Source organism: Pyrgilauda ruficollis, unplaced genomic scaffold (assembly GCF_017590135.1).
Source record: "Pyrgilauda ruficollis isolate IOZ18807 unplaced genomic scaffold, ASM1759013v1 scaffold8, whole genome shotgun sequence".
NCBI classification, from domain to species: Eukaryota; Metazoa; Chordata; class Aves; order Passeriformes; family Passeridae; genus Pyrgilauda; species Pyrgilauda ruficollis.
The window spans coordinates 2,033,500-2,048,240 of NW_024529932.1; the positions used below are offsets into that span (position 1 = coordinate 2,033,500).

The window sequence follows — 14,741 nt, forward strand, 5'->3', positions numbered from 1 at the left end:
AGACAGAATTACATCAGGGCAGTAAAATTCATCCTCTGCTTAGTTGGTGGTTTAAGCATACAACGAGATGCTATATTGGGTACAGGAGATCCTGAGTTTGACCGTTTTCAGATTCAAAATTTAAGATCTGACCCACAATATGTTTTATGTCATCTCTTCTAAGAAGGATGAAGGGTTCAGAAGCAGATGCATTAAGTTCTGAGCTGAAATAGCAGCAGAGAGCCTTAACATTGTTGCTATGCAGGAGGATAGCATAGCCATTTATAGGTTTGCCCAGCTAAAGAAAAAATAGCATCTACAAAAAAACTAGTCAAAATAGCTCTCTTCAGCCCTTTGGGCTTTCTACAGACGTCATTGCTGAGATAGGAAAAATAATGCTGCTGTAGTTGAGTTGAATTTATTCAGTATCACTGGACTAGATGCAGAAAGCCTGTGATTCCCTAGAGGCCTATGTTCTAGAACATCTGGATAAATAGAAGGCCAATGAACTGAAATGACTTATTTCTACAGAAAACTTAAATAAAGTTTTAAATAAAATCATAATATTCACATGCTAAGAAAGTAGACTTTTTTATATTTATGGAGGAAATAATAAATTGAATTTTTCTTACTTTGCTTGAGCTAGAACACCTATTACTTCTGCATACAAATCTGCAACAATGTGCATATTCCCAGTGTTAGGACCAAGGTACCTAGCAAGACACAAGAAAGAATTCTCAGCTGAGAAAACATATTGTTTAAACCACAACTATTACAAAAATAAGGAAGTATCTTCTTAATAGAATTTTTTGCATGAAAAAGAGCCTTACCCTTCTTTGTACTTAAAGTGCTTGAAAGCCAAGTTAATAACATCATTTACCAAACTGTCTATTACGGGATGAAGTGGAATCTGGAAACATAAAATAAAATATAACAAGTACACATGTGCTAGTATTACTCAGGGATATCATCCATTCAGAAATATATCAATTAAAATAGCATGTAGCTAACAAAATGGCTAAAATGAGCCAGACTTTCTATGTTTATTTAGTTTTGAAGATAAATACTTTAGCTCCAAAGACTTGGCCAAGTAAGGTCTGTGTGAGCACAGAATGCTATGTGTCATACAGGTGCAAGAAAGACAGCAGTGAAGAAGCACACAGGATGCATTTCATTATTTTATTATAATCTTAAAGATGCAAACAGAAAGAAGAATCCCAAAATTCATTTGTATTGGTAATTTCCATCATTTATTAGTTAATGGATAATTTAAGAACTCCTACCTGTTTCAAAACTTCTATTAATACTAAAGAAAAAATAAAATCAATAGCCAGATCTCTTCTCTCCATTAAATAGTCCCTCTGCTGTTCATCACTGCAAAATCAAAACAAGAAACACAATGTTTTGGAGAAGTGTCATAATTCATATTATATGCCTTCTTCAATTACACAAATACAGGTAACAGGGAATTGTATTCTGCCTTTTAAACTGCAGTCCAGCATTTCAGAAAGTAATGTACTGTTACGCTCTTAAAATCTGAGCCAAGCAAACCAAATCTAACTTGTTACTTTGATGTTCTTTCAAATGCTTAAATATCACCTATCCATTTCCTCCTTCTTTTTTTTTCCAGTTAAAGATCCACAACAATCAAAAAAAAAAAAAATCAAGGAAACTTGTGTATTCTGTATTCTAAAAAATGGATTAAATTTTAAATTTCTTGCTGATGACACCATTTAGACCATTCTTAATTACATTTTGGAGGCAAATATAACTTTGTGCTATCAAATTCATATTTAGACTTGTCATAAATTTTGACAACTGCCTTAAAAGTACCAGTGGAGAATTCACAACTAAACTGTATTATCTCTTAAAAACTGTTCCAGTGTTAATTTTTTAACTTTGGCTACACTTGTCAAACTTTTCAAACACACTTCTTGTACAGAACAACACAAAGGAGTAAAAGTCTGAGGTGAATAGCTCCTAATAAAAATACCAAAAGACCACCTATTTGAATCAACCGATTAAATTTTCAAAGTGTACTGAAAAGACAACATGAAATATACAGTATTTTTTGTAAAATTAAACATTAAAGAAACAGTTCTGCAGCCCACTTGAAGCATTTAACATGATTCCAGTGAGATTTTTGTGTAGATTTGGCACAATTCCTATAAACATTGAGAGTTTTAGTGACTTCAATTGTACTTATGTGTTTGTAATAAAACAAGCATTTGAGAGTACAGCTTGATCAGTGATGAAGCAACGTATTTGCATTTTGGTTTCCTTTGGTTTTACATTAACTGGAGAAAGGACTCGTTATACATTCCTTATGTAACACCACCAATTGACAGAGTGGTCTTGTTTCACTGCTAAACTGACTTTCAACGAAATTTTGGGTGGAGTTCCTGAAGACAGATATTTATGAGCAGGTAGTTGTGGAACAAGTTGGGAGAAAGAAGCAATTCAAGGGAAGGATTCATCTCACCCAAAAGCAGACATCCAATTAATGAACTGTGTCTTCATACTGCCCACTTCTACTGACATAAAGAGTTTAATTCAGGTTCATTTCCACCTTGGTATCTAAATCTAGCCCCCACCACTTTGTTCCAGCATCTACTGCCTTTTGTAGTTACTGGGTTATAATAAAATCCCAATGTGAAGAATTGCCTATGCATTTCTGAGCACCAGGTCTGACAGTGTTGATTCTCCTTCTGTTTCATTGAAGCATGTAAATGTAGTACTGAAGTATTCAGAAAAACTCAAAGTTTGAAGAATATACCTGAACCACACTGCCACACCTAAATACAACCAAGATCAGTTTGCTTCCTTATCACTGAGGAACTACTGACATCATTATTTTTGTGTGCTTGTCATTTTTAAGAGGTATGTTGCTAAAACTCTCTGACTGATTTTCAAGTTTTCAGATTGAGGGTAGGTGTATGTGAATTTTTTATACGTAAGCAGAACGCTATACAAGAAAAATTCTTCCAAGTGGCACAGAATTATTGCTCAATCGCTTGAGTAAATACAGTTTATACAAACTGGAATTTAAATAAGAAAGCATCCAAAACATCTGTAAGGCAATTACAACAGCACTGTTATGTTTGAACTATGAGAGCGTAACATGAAAGACACAATTATTCCATCCATCAAGAAGCCAAGAGATGACTTCCAGGAACAAGCATAAAAATGATACAATTTTCAAGCAACTGTTACCTCACAAAAGCTGATGGGTGAAATGTAACACACTTAACCTTAGAATTTATCAATTACACATATTCAACATCATACCTTTTGGATTTAGTGCTTGTTCTTGGTCTGTACTCATGAGATTCATCTTCTATACCATTCTGCCTTTTATACCAATCAAACAAGGTGCGCAGGATAGAGGGTAGACAATATTCTGAAAGTGAGCTCATTGAGCTTATAACCTATAGGGAAAACACAACGAATGAAATGCTGTTCAAGTTTTCTCTCCTCCTTAAAAAGAGTACTAATTCAATGGTTCTTTTTTGTTGTCATCCATTTTTTGAGAACTATGGTACAAGCAGTGACTTAATATTCTGCATTTCCTGTCTTTCAAAGATGTGTGGACGTGGTACATAGGAACATGGTTTAGTGTTTAGACTTGGCAGTGTTGGGTTTGTGGTTGAACTTGATGATATCAAAAGTCTTTTCCAACCTAAATGAATCTATGGTTCTATAAAACATAAACAGAAATGCAACATCGAGTGTATGTTGACAGAGTCTTTATATTGATGATATTAAAAGGCATTAAAATCATGTTTAACATCTTTCCACATGACAGAAAATCATCTAGTTCTTCGAACAGGTTATTTTGATTTGTTACGCAATGTTGATTTGACTTCAAACTGATTGTAAGGAAAGAAAAAGTAATGAATTAGAGGTACTGTCTCCAGGGGTTATATATGACTGCTGGATGCCCCCTTTGAAACTCCGAATATACTGAGAAACACCACAAGTTCTACAATAATTTTAATCAACTGACCATGCAGATGGATGTATCTTACTCATCACACCTGAAAACTTAGAAAATAACCTGAAAACTTCTCTTTTATATATAGGAAAATGTTTAGAGTTTCTTGAGTCTTTGTGGGCACAAATAAAACATAGTTTAGAATTATTCCTTAAAGGTTGCTGATTAAACAGCTCTAGTGGCATACTGGATAAGAAGATTACTGCTCACTCAGTATTATGTGTGTCACCAATTCCAGAAATGTTACTGAGCATGTTGGCCTGAACTATGACTTAAACATTCTACCACAGGAAATCATAAAGCTACAAAACATAAAAAGATCACCAAGCAGGGTGAAAAAAAACCCCCATTATTATACAAGAGGATGATACATGTATTGCAACTGAATGTTCACAGCTACAGCATTTGTGCACATTCTAAGAAAATAAAAAACAACTGTTTAAAATAGGGAAGAAATAAATGATCTAGAGATTTTGACCACCTCAAGATCATCCAGAGCTTGATCCTGCGAAGTGCTGAGTATCAGGAGTGAAGAGCTGAAGTGTGTACTACATGCTAAGTACACTGATTATGTAATTAACTGTCAGGTTTATTCACCTGCTTAACTTAAACCAGCACATTTCAATGCTTGTGGAAAAACAATAGGATTTAATGTCTCATGTAACACCAAACTTGTGTGAATGCTGTGACTAAGACAAGAGCAAAATTGGCAGAGCAAGCATTCCCAAACATTACTATAGCCTTAATTGAGAACCCCTTTCAATTTAGCCCCTGCTAAATTAAAAGTTTGCATAAAAGTAATATTTTAGGAAAACTTTCAATCTAGTCTTTGCAATAGATTTTGTTACCTGGAATATGAAACAAATTGCTGTGGAACATATCATGAAGCAGCTGCTTGCAGCAGTGACAGGAGGCCTTTCATAAAGAATTACTATAGGACTTCAGGCTCAATTATACCAAAGCCTTCTAGTGTTAAGGCTTCAAATGAATACTCAGAAAAAATCAATCATCTGGTGTCAGGGCAAACTATACACTACCGACTCACTTCTTAACCATTTTTTACAAAACTTTTCATGAAGTTAGCACAACACTGCTTGTTAATGATGAAATACAATGAATATGGGTTTCCTAGGGAAGACCAGAAAAGAATCATAAAATCATAGAATCATATGGTTTGGGTTGAAAAGGACCTTAAAGGTCATCTAGTTCCAACCTCCCTAACATTGGCAGGGACACCTTCCACTAGACCAGACTGAACAAAGCCTCAACCAACCTGGCTTTGAACACTTCCAGGGATGGGGCATCTACAGCTTCTCTGGTCAACCTGCTCCAGCCTCACAGTAAAAAAATATTCTCCTCTAGTTAGTAAATATTTACCCTCTTTTAGTTTAAAACCCTCAGCCTTTGTCATATGTCACAGGCCCTACTAAAAAGTCTGTCCTCAAATAGACCTAAATATCTTTTGAGAAATGGCAGTAGCTAGCTATAAATGAAAAGTTACTTCAATCAGGTCTTCTGCATGTTTGCTGATATACTTATCACAGCTGTTCCTCTAAATCCCACCTAAACAATTTCACCAGAAAAAGTCAAAGTGATTCCTGTTAAATCTTCCCATGCCATACTTTCTCTGCTGAATTTAAAGTGTCTGTCTTCATTTGGGATAAAAGGCCAATATAGCTTTTTATATTTTCCTCTTTTTTTTTTTTTTTTTAAAATCTTTCTGTCATTGCACTTTTAAGACAGGAAGGAAGGGTGGACTGGGAAAAGACCTGGCTCTCAGGGAACAGGAAGGGAGGGAAGTCTAGCCAGCATGCCGGTTACTCAACCCTTTCATTTACTGGAAGTAAGTCCAGGAGTGAGATGAATTCTAGCTCTGTGCTGCTCCTGAAAGGGAGTGCACAGATGTACAAATATGTCCTTGTTGGACAAATGATCATATTCTTCCATCATAAATGAAGTACCTACTGTATAGCTTAAGGATAAGAAAGCTGCACAAGTAGGGAGCTGTTTAAAACCTGTGTTCACAGAGCATTAAATATACTTTATGTAAATGTTTAATATTTATTTTGGAGTAAAATACAAGAGTAAATTTAATGAAATTCTGCTCAGACAGCTCACTACAATTTATATACTTTCATAAAAGTTTTGATATATTATCAAAACTCAAATATAAGAAATGTTTCCACTAACAGAAAATTGATATGATTACCTTTTTTATTTCACTAATGAATTTATATGTGCTTTAACACCAAATATATTCAAAACTGCAACCAATTTCCAACTGTATCATTAATTTTTTGGCCCGGCATTCTTTTTCTGTACCACATGTATCAATATATATGTTGAATGGTGAATGGGCATTTTATTGCCATTTTAATAAAGCAGAATTGTAGTACTTCATTTTTGCACAGTGTTGGTTTACTTCTTGTGACTCTACTTTTTTGCAGAGTGTCTGCATATTTTATCTTCAAATTGTTGTGCAGATTCGAAATAATGGACAAGGACAAGTAAAGTTTTACACTTTCTATCAACACTGCTGAATGCATTTGTGATTGTGAAGAGCTCCTTTCATTGAAATTGTTGTTCTAAGCTTTTTTGTAGACCATACTGTGAAGTTAAATCTCCCTGGAAATGGTTAAAACTGATAACTATTCAGGTTGAACTCACTAGTTTTCATTAATGGCCTTGGCTTTGTGAGGCAAAAGAAAGCAGGACTTTTTAGTACCGTAATTTTGTGGATGGGTAATTTCAGCTAGTATGCTTACACACTACCAATGTTTATAGCTATTTTACTGCCAGCATAACAGTTTACATGAAAACCATTTATTTTTAGTGGACAGCAAGTTCAGTTCTGAAGGTGTTACTTTTAATTTTGCATTCAGGTGTACTTTACACACTGCTTGAACCCCAATCTCTGATCAGGGGCCAAAGGTTATTTTATGACCCCATGACCACCATTTCTTATACATTCCCTACCCTGTGCCTTTTTCTGGTGATGAAGGACAATGTGTAAAACTCAGGGAAAGGGAAAACACAAAAGCGGCCAGCTGCAGTGTTGCTTCAATGACAATATCAGTATTCACTAACTACATCTAAAAATAATATTGGATAAGAATCATTATCAGCACATCATTAATCATGTTTAGGCTGTTATGAAAAAGGACACTTTATCACAGTATGCTGCTTAGTGCCTTATTTATTTATTGCATTTTCCACTTTTTTATTATTGTTATTATTTATTTTAGTCTCCTTTCTTTACCATGGTTGATTTTTTTTTTCCTCTCCTTAAAGTATATAAAAGATTAAATGTTTTCGCTTTCCAATCTGTAGTCTCCAATGTAGTGCACTTCAAAGAAGAGAGCAGTAAAACTATAACAAGAATGAACTTTTGTGCAGGTTGTGCTGAAACTTCTGCAACAGGCTCCTCCGACAGATAGCTTCATAGGAAAACTAAGCCTTCCTGTTAAATTTTCACTTCCATGGCCAAAACATTACATTCATCTTGTGTTTTTGTATGGAAAACAGTCTGTAGCTCAGTCCAAGATTACACAGTGCCCTTCTTCTGCCTCCAGTGTTGTCAGTTCATGGAACATTTATACACCGTGGTAAGAACAAACGACACATTAGTAGAGGCTGAGAAAAGGGTAATAAAAATGTTTCCTTAGGTGAGGATCACCCTCTTGGAGAATTATGGGTTTTTGCTAGCTTTTGATCTTTTCATGTACTGCAACTTTATGGTTTCCTGTAATAGGAAGTTTAAGTCATAGTTCACGAGTACAATGTTTAATAACATCTCTGTAACTGGGGACACAGAGCATGCTAATGCTGGAGCTGTAATGCTCTTTGCCAATAGCCAACTAGAGCTGTCTAATCAAGGACTTTCAAAACATGATTTTAAATATACTATGAAAAAAACCTACATAGTTTCCTGCATATATTTTCTTTATACACATGCACACCTAGAAAGGACAACACAGCCAGTGTAAGGAATGCAGTTTGTTAGCCAATGGTGAGACATTCGGCAAGTCGGGATAAGTATCATCACTTCATACATTGCTCAAGATCCTATTATTTTTTCGAGGAGGGTGATGCAATTGGCAGCCAGACATGCTGTCTGCCTAACAGGAGACACTGACTACACCTTTGTGGAGAGAAACAGCCCTGGCCCAGTCAGGTTTCCAGACGTTGTATCTGTCACCACCATCACGACCAATGCTCCTAAAGTGGTCTAAGAATGGTCAGGAAAAAAGTGCTGGTTCTCAGGGAGCCAGAGATAGAACTATTCAGAGGTACTAAGCAAATGCACAGCCATCTCAAATGGTTTGGGGGTTTCAGTGTTAAACTTGATGCTGATTATTTTGGGTAGCCGAAGTGCCATTCTGCTCATTGTTAAGTTACTTTTTGGGCTTTTTTTTTCCCCACCTCTGAAGCTGACTTGCAAAAAAGCAAGTTTTAAATCAGGTCATGCCTTACTTTTTGCTGCTTTTTAATTTACCATTAGAAGACTAAGCTCAGACACTTTAAAGTAACTAATGACCTACTCACTTCAGCATTAATAATTACTTATTATTTTCCCTTAAATTGAATAGAGATAATTTTGATCATGTCAAAAGAAAGAAAATTAGATTCCTTTGACTGTCTGTCACTTATATGCCTTAAAACTGAAAGTAAAAATTATTAGACACTCCTTGAAGAAGTTTGTTCAAGGGGATTGTCCCTCTTTCCCCCCTACATTTCTGTAGTAAAAATACCAGGAATGTCATGGCTGGCATTTTTTGTTTTTTCTAGATGACTTTATGGATTTTAGAAATAAACACCAAAGCTTTCTGCACCCTAGTTGGAAAAGAGAAGTAAGGGATTACCAACCTGGTCTTCCCTCATCCCATAAATGCTTTAACTACTTGAGTTAACTTCAAAAATAAACTTGAGTGGCTTCACTTAAAAGCACATGTTTTCTTTCTTGGGTTGTGGTACCACGTCACATCAAGATCTTCAGAGCTTCTCAGGCAGACCACACCTTCATTTTATTATCCACACTTTCATGACAACTTTATAATACTGACACGTTATCATTTGCAAAACAGCTTATAATGCAATGTACTCCCATAACCTAGTGAGTGAAACATGCCAGGTAAAGAAAGACTTTTTGCTCTGTCTTCCTGTCTCTAGCTCAGTTTTATCAAATCTGTATTGTGCACTACAAAATTTTGAATGCAAACCCTCTGAATACAATTAAAAACATTCTATGATTGTATGGATTTAGCTAAACTAAAATAATTTTGGAAAGTATGAACCATGTTCTTGAAAATGGGCTCATACGCCAGATTCAGGTCACATCTGCTGATCACAGGCCTGCATCAATCCCAGGAGCACCAGAACATCTCAAAATGAAAATGCTATTTAAGTAGAAAACAATGTGAAAGCTGAAAAGGGAAACATTGCCAGCAACCCGGACTGAGGTTGACAAATTCTGAAAACTTCAGCTTAAATAGTTTAAAAATTTCAAGCACCTGAAAGCAGGTTTTCTGACAAGACATTTAAGTCAATCTCACCACAGTACTTTTCTACCAACTCTGCACATAGATAGGACTTCAGATATGTGGATAGAAAGATATATGAATGTCATATATAATAAAATTCACCTTGGTGTTTCATCTGCATCTGTTTTTTTTTTTTTTTTTTTTCTCCCTGCATTCAGAGTAAATTGCTACAGCAGTAAACACACAGTTGTTTCACTCTAGGAAGCTTTTGCTGTTCTCATTAAATGATCTTGACTTAATTACTCAATTTTCCAATTTTAGCAATTACTAGGAGAAGTATCAGTCTTCCAATTCTCCCTTTTAAGGGGTCAAAATTTCCTAAACCATAAATATTTAATCAAATCATGGCCACCCATTATGAGTTTGTTTAATGCACTGCAGGAACAGTATCACAAGGTTTGCATCTGGATGGCTTAATTTGATTTACTTTCCCAGTTGAGTGTAACATTCTTCCCACAGGAAGGAAAAGAATATGTATATAAAATTAATCCTGACAATTGAACTTATACTTAATTTTAAATACAACAGGTTGGCTCAGCCTATTTGAAGGGCAACACACATGTAAGTCATGCTGAGTCATAGCTACCGAGGCAAACCAGACTGATGAGACTGATGGCAACAACCATGATTCTACAGGCCCTCACATTAACTATAAAAGAAACCTCATAAAAGAAAGATTGGGAGCCACACACTGGTTTCAAAAACCACATGATTTTAAAAGACACGAATTTTGCTTCAAGATCCCCGTCAGGGAAAACAGACAAGAAACAATATATGTGCCTAATACACTATGAAAGGAACAAGTTCTATGGCAGAAAAATATTGACCTTGGAAACAGAGGAAAAATTCTCCCACTTTATATCCAAGAATGGTTAGGCAAACACTTATCATTCTACCCAAAGAACATCAAGAAATTTTACTTTTGCAGTATGCAACAACAGTAAAAGGACTCTAGAAAGCCTTCCAATGCACTCCTCTTTTAGCGTGAGGAATGGAAATAATGTAATTTCAAGTGTCTTACTTGATCAAACTGGGGATCTTCTCCTCGTTGCAGAGATTTGGTCAGTGGCTTCTCCTGAAAGAAAATATATTAAATATGCATTAGTTAAGATCAATACTATCATATTCTACTATTATTTTTCTGTTAGATTTTTTACTCACATAATGTGCCTCCTGATCGGATCCTGGAGATACCAGGACAGTTGCTGCATATGCAAAGGAGGCCTCTGCATATGTATCAGCCAACACTGACAGACTGTCTTAGTCTGTCTTAGAGTGATTTTAGTGTCTTTTCATGAAAGAGAAGGATTGGCCATTCATTACATCAGAGTTTGTGCTCACACCAATGATTAATCCTTACAACATCCTAAAAAGCACCTAATGTTTCCTCTAATACATAACTGAGGGACCCTATTTAGGAGAAAAGGAGACTCAGAGGTGACCTTATCACTCTCCACAACTTCCTGGAAGGTGGTTGTAGTCAGATGGGGGTTGGTCTCTTTCACCAGGCAGTGACAGAACCAGAGGACACAGTCTCAAGCTGCACCAAGGGAAATATCGGCTGGATATTTAGGAAAAAGTTTTTTATGGAAAGATGATATATTACTGGAATGGTCTGCCCGGGGAGGTGGTGGAGTCACCATCCCTGGATGTGTTTAAAAAAAGACTGGATGTGGCACTTGGTGCCATGGTTTAGTTGAGGTGCTAGGGCATGGATTGGACCTGATGATCTTGAAGGTCTCTTCCAACCTAGTGATTCTGTGATTCTGTTACATGATGCACCTTCTTGTTATAAAACTACAGACAACACAAACATGTCCATAGATATAATGCAGGGCATGCTGAAAGAAAGGTGGTCTTAGAAGAATCAAAGACCATAGAGTTCATTTTTAAGGAAGACAATTGTGGGGAAAATTATTACTAAAGGAACTAAAAAAGGTATTTTTGGAATGGAAGCAAATTTTCAGGTCATATTCTCAGAGTAACTGGAAAAGCCAAGGAGAACTGTCCAACTCAGAGAAACCATGTGTGAACACCCATTCACCTGCATGGCTTCTTTGTCAAGCAGGCTGAAGTACTGAGACATGGAGAAGTACACAGGCCAATATTCTAGATGCATGCAACAGTATACAAAACATGAATCTCCTGCGCCACAATGAAAATAAACAACACATGAGGGCAGATGACATTCTGAAAAACACATCACTTGTCACCATCACAATTCTGCTGTGAATTACACTACTGTTTCTGGTGTCTGCAATGTGCCAGTGACTTATTCTTCTATAAATCATGACTCTTTCTTCTCCTACAGCTGCAAGACTGGGACTCTCCCACCAGCTCAGAATGAGATTTTGTGTTCAGCTTTCAACAAACTATTACACTCATCAGCATCTGTTAATGTAGCAGGCAAAATACCATCCCTGCCAGGGGATATTAGACATAAAATAAAGAAATCTGTAAAGCTGATGAGATAAGGAAATGGAGAGACTTGAGTTGGACCAAGGATTTCTATTATTTCATGGTTTTTTTCAGAAGCAAATGTTGCCTGGTATAATCCGCTGACTGATTTTGAAATTAATTATGCTGATCCACTTGTAATGCCAGCTGGCAAGGAGGCCAACTGTGGGGTGACTGCAGTATCCCCTGACTACCTAGCAAATACAAAAATCAACAAAATGTTTTCTATTGAGTCACTGATTTACCCAGAACAGCCATGAGTATTTTTTATTGTTTTCTCCAATATCTAAAGTGACTTCTCCAGGTTACATTATGGGCATAACAGCTATTAATTACAACTTTATGACAGATTATTGGTGATGAACATCTGCAGCAAAAAACCTTGTAACCCTGAGAAAAACACAGGATACCACCCCACCCACAGTCCTCCTCCTCCTCAATCAGTAAGTCGGTGCTACCCTGCCTAGTTGTGTCTCACATGAGGACAATGCTTCTTTTGTCTATTACTGCTCACTGAAAAGGACAGCAGATAAACTTTCAAAAGTAGCGTTCAACTGATTTGAAAGGAAGTGGATTCTTAAGTTTTCATGGGTCCTGGACAAATCAACACATTAAGAATTACTGCTGTTTAGGAAAAAAAAATCAACACCCCCTTTTTTTCTATTTTTAATAATGAAATTTCTGATTCTGTTACAGCAGACTTGTGTTACCACAGAGAAATGTCTTAAGGTCTGTTTCAACAAAAAGGGCTTCAGCATGCAGAAGCTTTGTGTTTCCATGACCAACACTGCAGTACTCGGCTTTCAGAGAATAGAGTTTCAGGCACAAATGAAGTGTGGGATCCCTCATCACATGCTGTCTCTATGGGGGACACAATTAAACAAAAAACCCCATGCTCTGGGAGCCCCAGCCAGGAATTGCAATCCTGAAAATGCCCTCATCACCTGTAACCTATCTCGGGAAGCACACACACTTCCCAGATACTTTAGGTTCTGATGATGACATTCCCTAGGGGATGCACCCCTGAGCTAAAGAAGATGCCTCCATTTGACAGTGCAACACAAGCCATCACACACCCTCCTGCAGGCGCTATACCAGCACTTCCCAGCCATGGTGCACTGACCTAAAGAAGCTGTTCACAGGCCATGCAGCAGCCTTGGTCGCAGCAGAAGGCAGCTGGGATGGAGAACGGCCAAAAGCCAGGAAGGCTTCTGCTGCCTTAACTTCTACATGTCTCCAGTTTAGGGCTTCAGTTGAGGCCTTTTTCCTCCCCTCATCCCATCCTGCACCTATGGCTGTTCCCGCTGTTCCCTTCTCCTCACACTCCTGCCAGGCAGCAGCTGCTGCTGCAGCTGTCTCTGCCTCTTCATCATGCCCCTGTTTGGGTTGCTGCTGCTGCTGCTTCTTCCTTGACTCTTTCCAAGGACAGCTCTGCCACTTCTGCTGCCTGCAGCCAATGTGTCAGGACCCAACCTGATCCCGTGGAGACAAGAGTCTTTGCACACACCCTCCCAGTTCTGGGAGTGGGGTGCCCACACCAGAGCCACTCATTGTAGCCCTGCAGCGAATGGCAACAGCCATATAAGATTTGGAGTGGGGATTTGGACTGGGGTTTGGAGGTTTGAGACAACTCAGCATATAATTATTACTACTTATGACTAATGCTGAGTGCTGAATAGATAAAGAACTGGAAAAAGATGAAGGGCCAGATAGAAATGTGTTTGGGGTTTTGCTGTCTAAGCACTCCTGAAACATAAAAGCATGAATACATTCATGATAAGAGTAACAACTGACCATGTCAGGGAGACATTACTGAGTAAATTCAAAGGCAACTCAATTATATGCAGGTACTTCAAGTGTCCTTTGTAAACAGCAATTTTTCTTTATGCAATAGATAATTTCTTTTCATCTACTTGCCTATTCTACTTGCTTAGTTCTAATATCCTTACACATCTCACCATTTCATTTTATGCAGTATTTTCAACACTGTTGCTATGGCAGATACTATATAAAACAGATTTGTAGTCATGGTAGGTGTCTTTACTGCATACCACAGGTTCAGAACTTGCAAAGAAAAGTCAAAGTGCATAATAATATGAAACTGTCTCCAGGTAATATGAAACTGTCTCTAGGCAATAGATTCCATAGTAGTCTATTTAACCTGGAGATACACTTAATTAGTTTTCAAAAAATCCTAAAACTGTTTTCTAGCCTCATGGTACAATTTTACTTCAATTCATTTTCTTGCCCACCAAACTCAGGAAGTTGACTTATTTGAGTCTCTGTCGATATACTACATTCTACAAAAATGTCCTCCACATCTTAGCTGAATAATTCGCCTGAATTTGGAACCAAAGCGTACAACAACAAAATATGAATAAAGAAAGTTCTGATTAATATAGAAAGGCCCAAAACTTACTGAACTATCAAAAAACATCAGAAAATTTCAGAAGAATGGATTCTCAATAGTAACATTTCAACTTTTAATCACTAAACTAAACATCCTTTTTACTTGTTTGAAGTGTTGCCTTCAATTGCGTACTCTGTATTTGTTCACGCTGGTAATTCCCATGGTATAAACATACTAGAGATAAGTAATAAAGGCAATTTAATATTTGAAACCATTGTTTCTCAATAAAAACAGCTAAATGTTTTGTGTCACCAATGCCTACAAAACAAAATGCTCAACTAAAACTTAACTTCCTTCCTCTCTCTCATTGCTCTTGGGAAAACATAAATCAAATCCAATAAAACAGAATATGTTAACTATG

General features: G+C 36.9%; 1 protein-coding gene across 4 annotated transcripts in view; it reads right to left on the bottom strand.

Moving 5' to 3' along the window:
* FRY (FRY microtubule binding protein) overlaps positions 1–14,741 on the bottom strand; it is a 158,689-nt gene that overhangs the window by 103,146 nt on the left and 40,802 nt on the right. For all 4 annotated transcript variants that reach the window (XM_041487219.1, XM_041487222.1, XM_041487221.1 and 1 more), the window contains exons 3-7: positions 10,535–10,588; positions 3,268–3,407; positions 1,263–1,353; positions 810–889; positions 612–692 (exon numbers count right to left, since the gene is read on the bottom strand). In XM_041487219.1, coding sequence (XP_041343153.1) covers positions 612–692; positions 810–889; positions 1,263–1,353; positions 3,268–3,407; positions 10,535–10,588 — 446 coding nt within the window. The remainder of the gene's footprint in view (positions 1–611; positions 693–809; positions 890–1,262; positions 1,354–3,267; positions 3,408–10,534; positions 10,589–14,741) is intronic.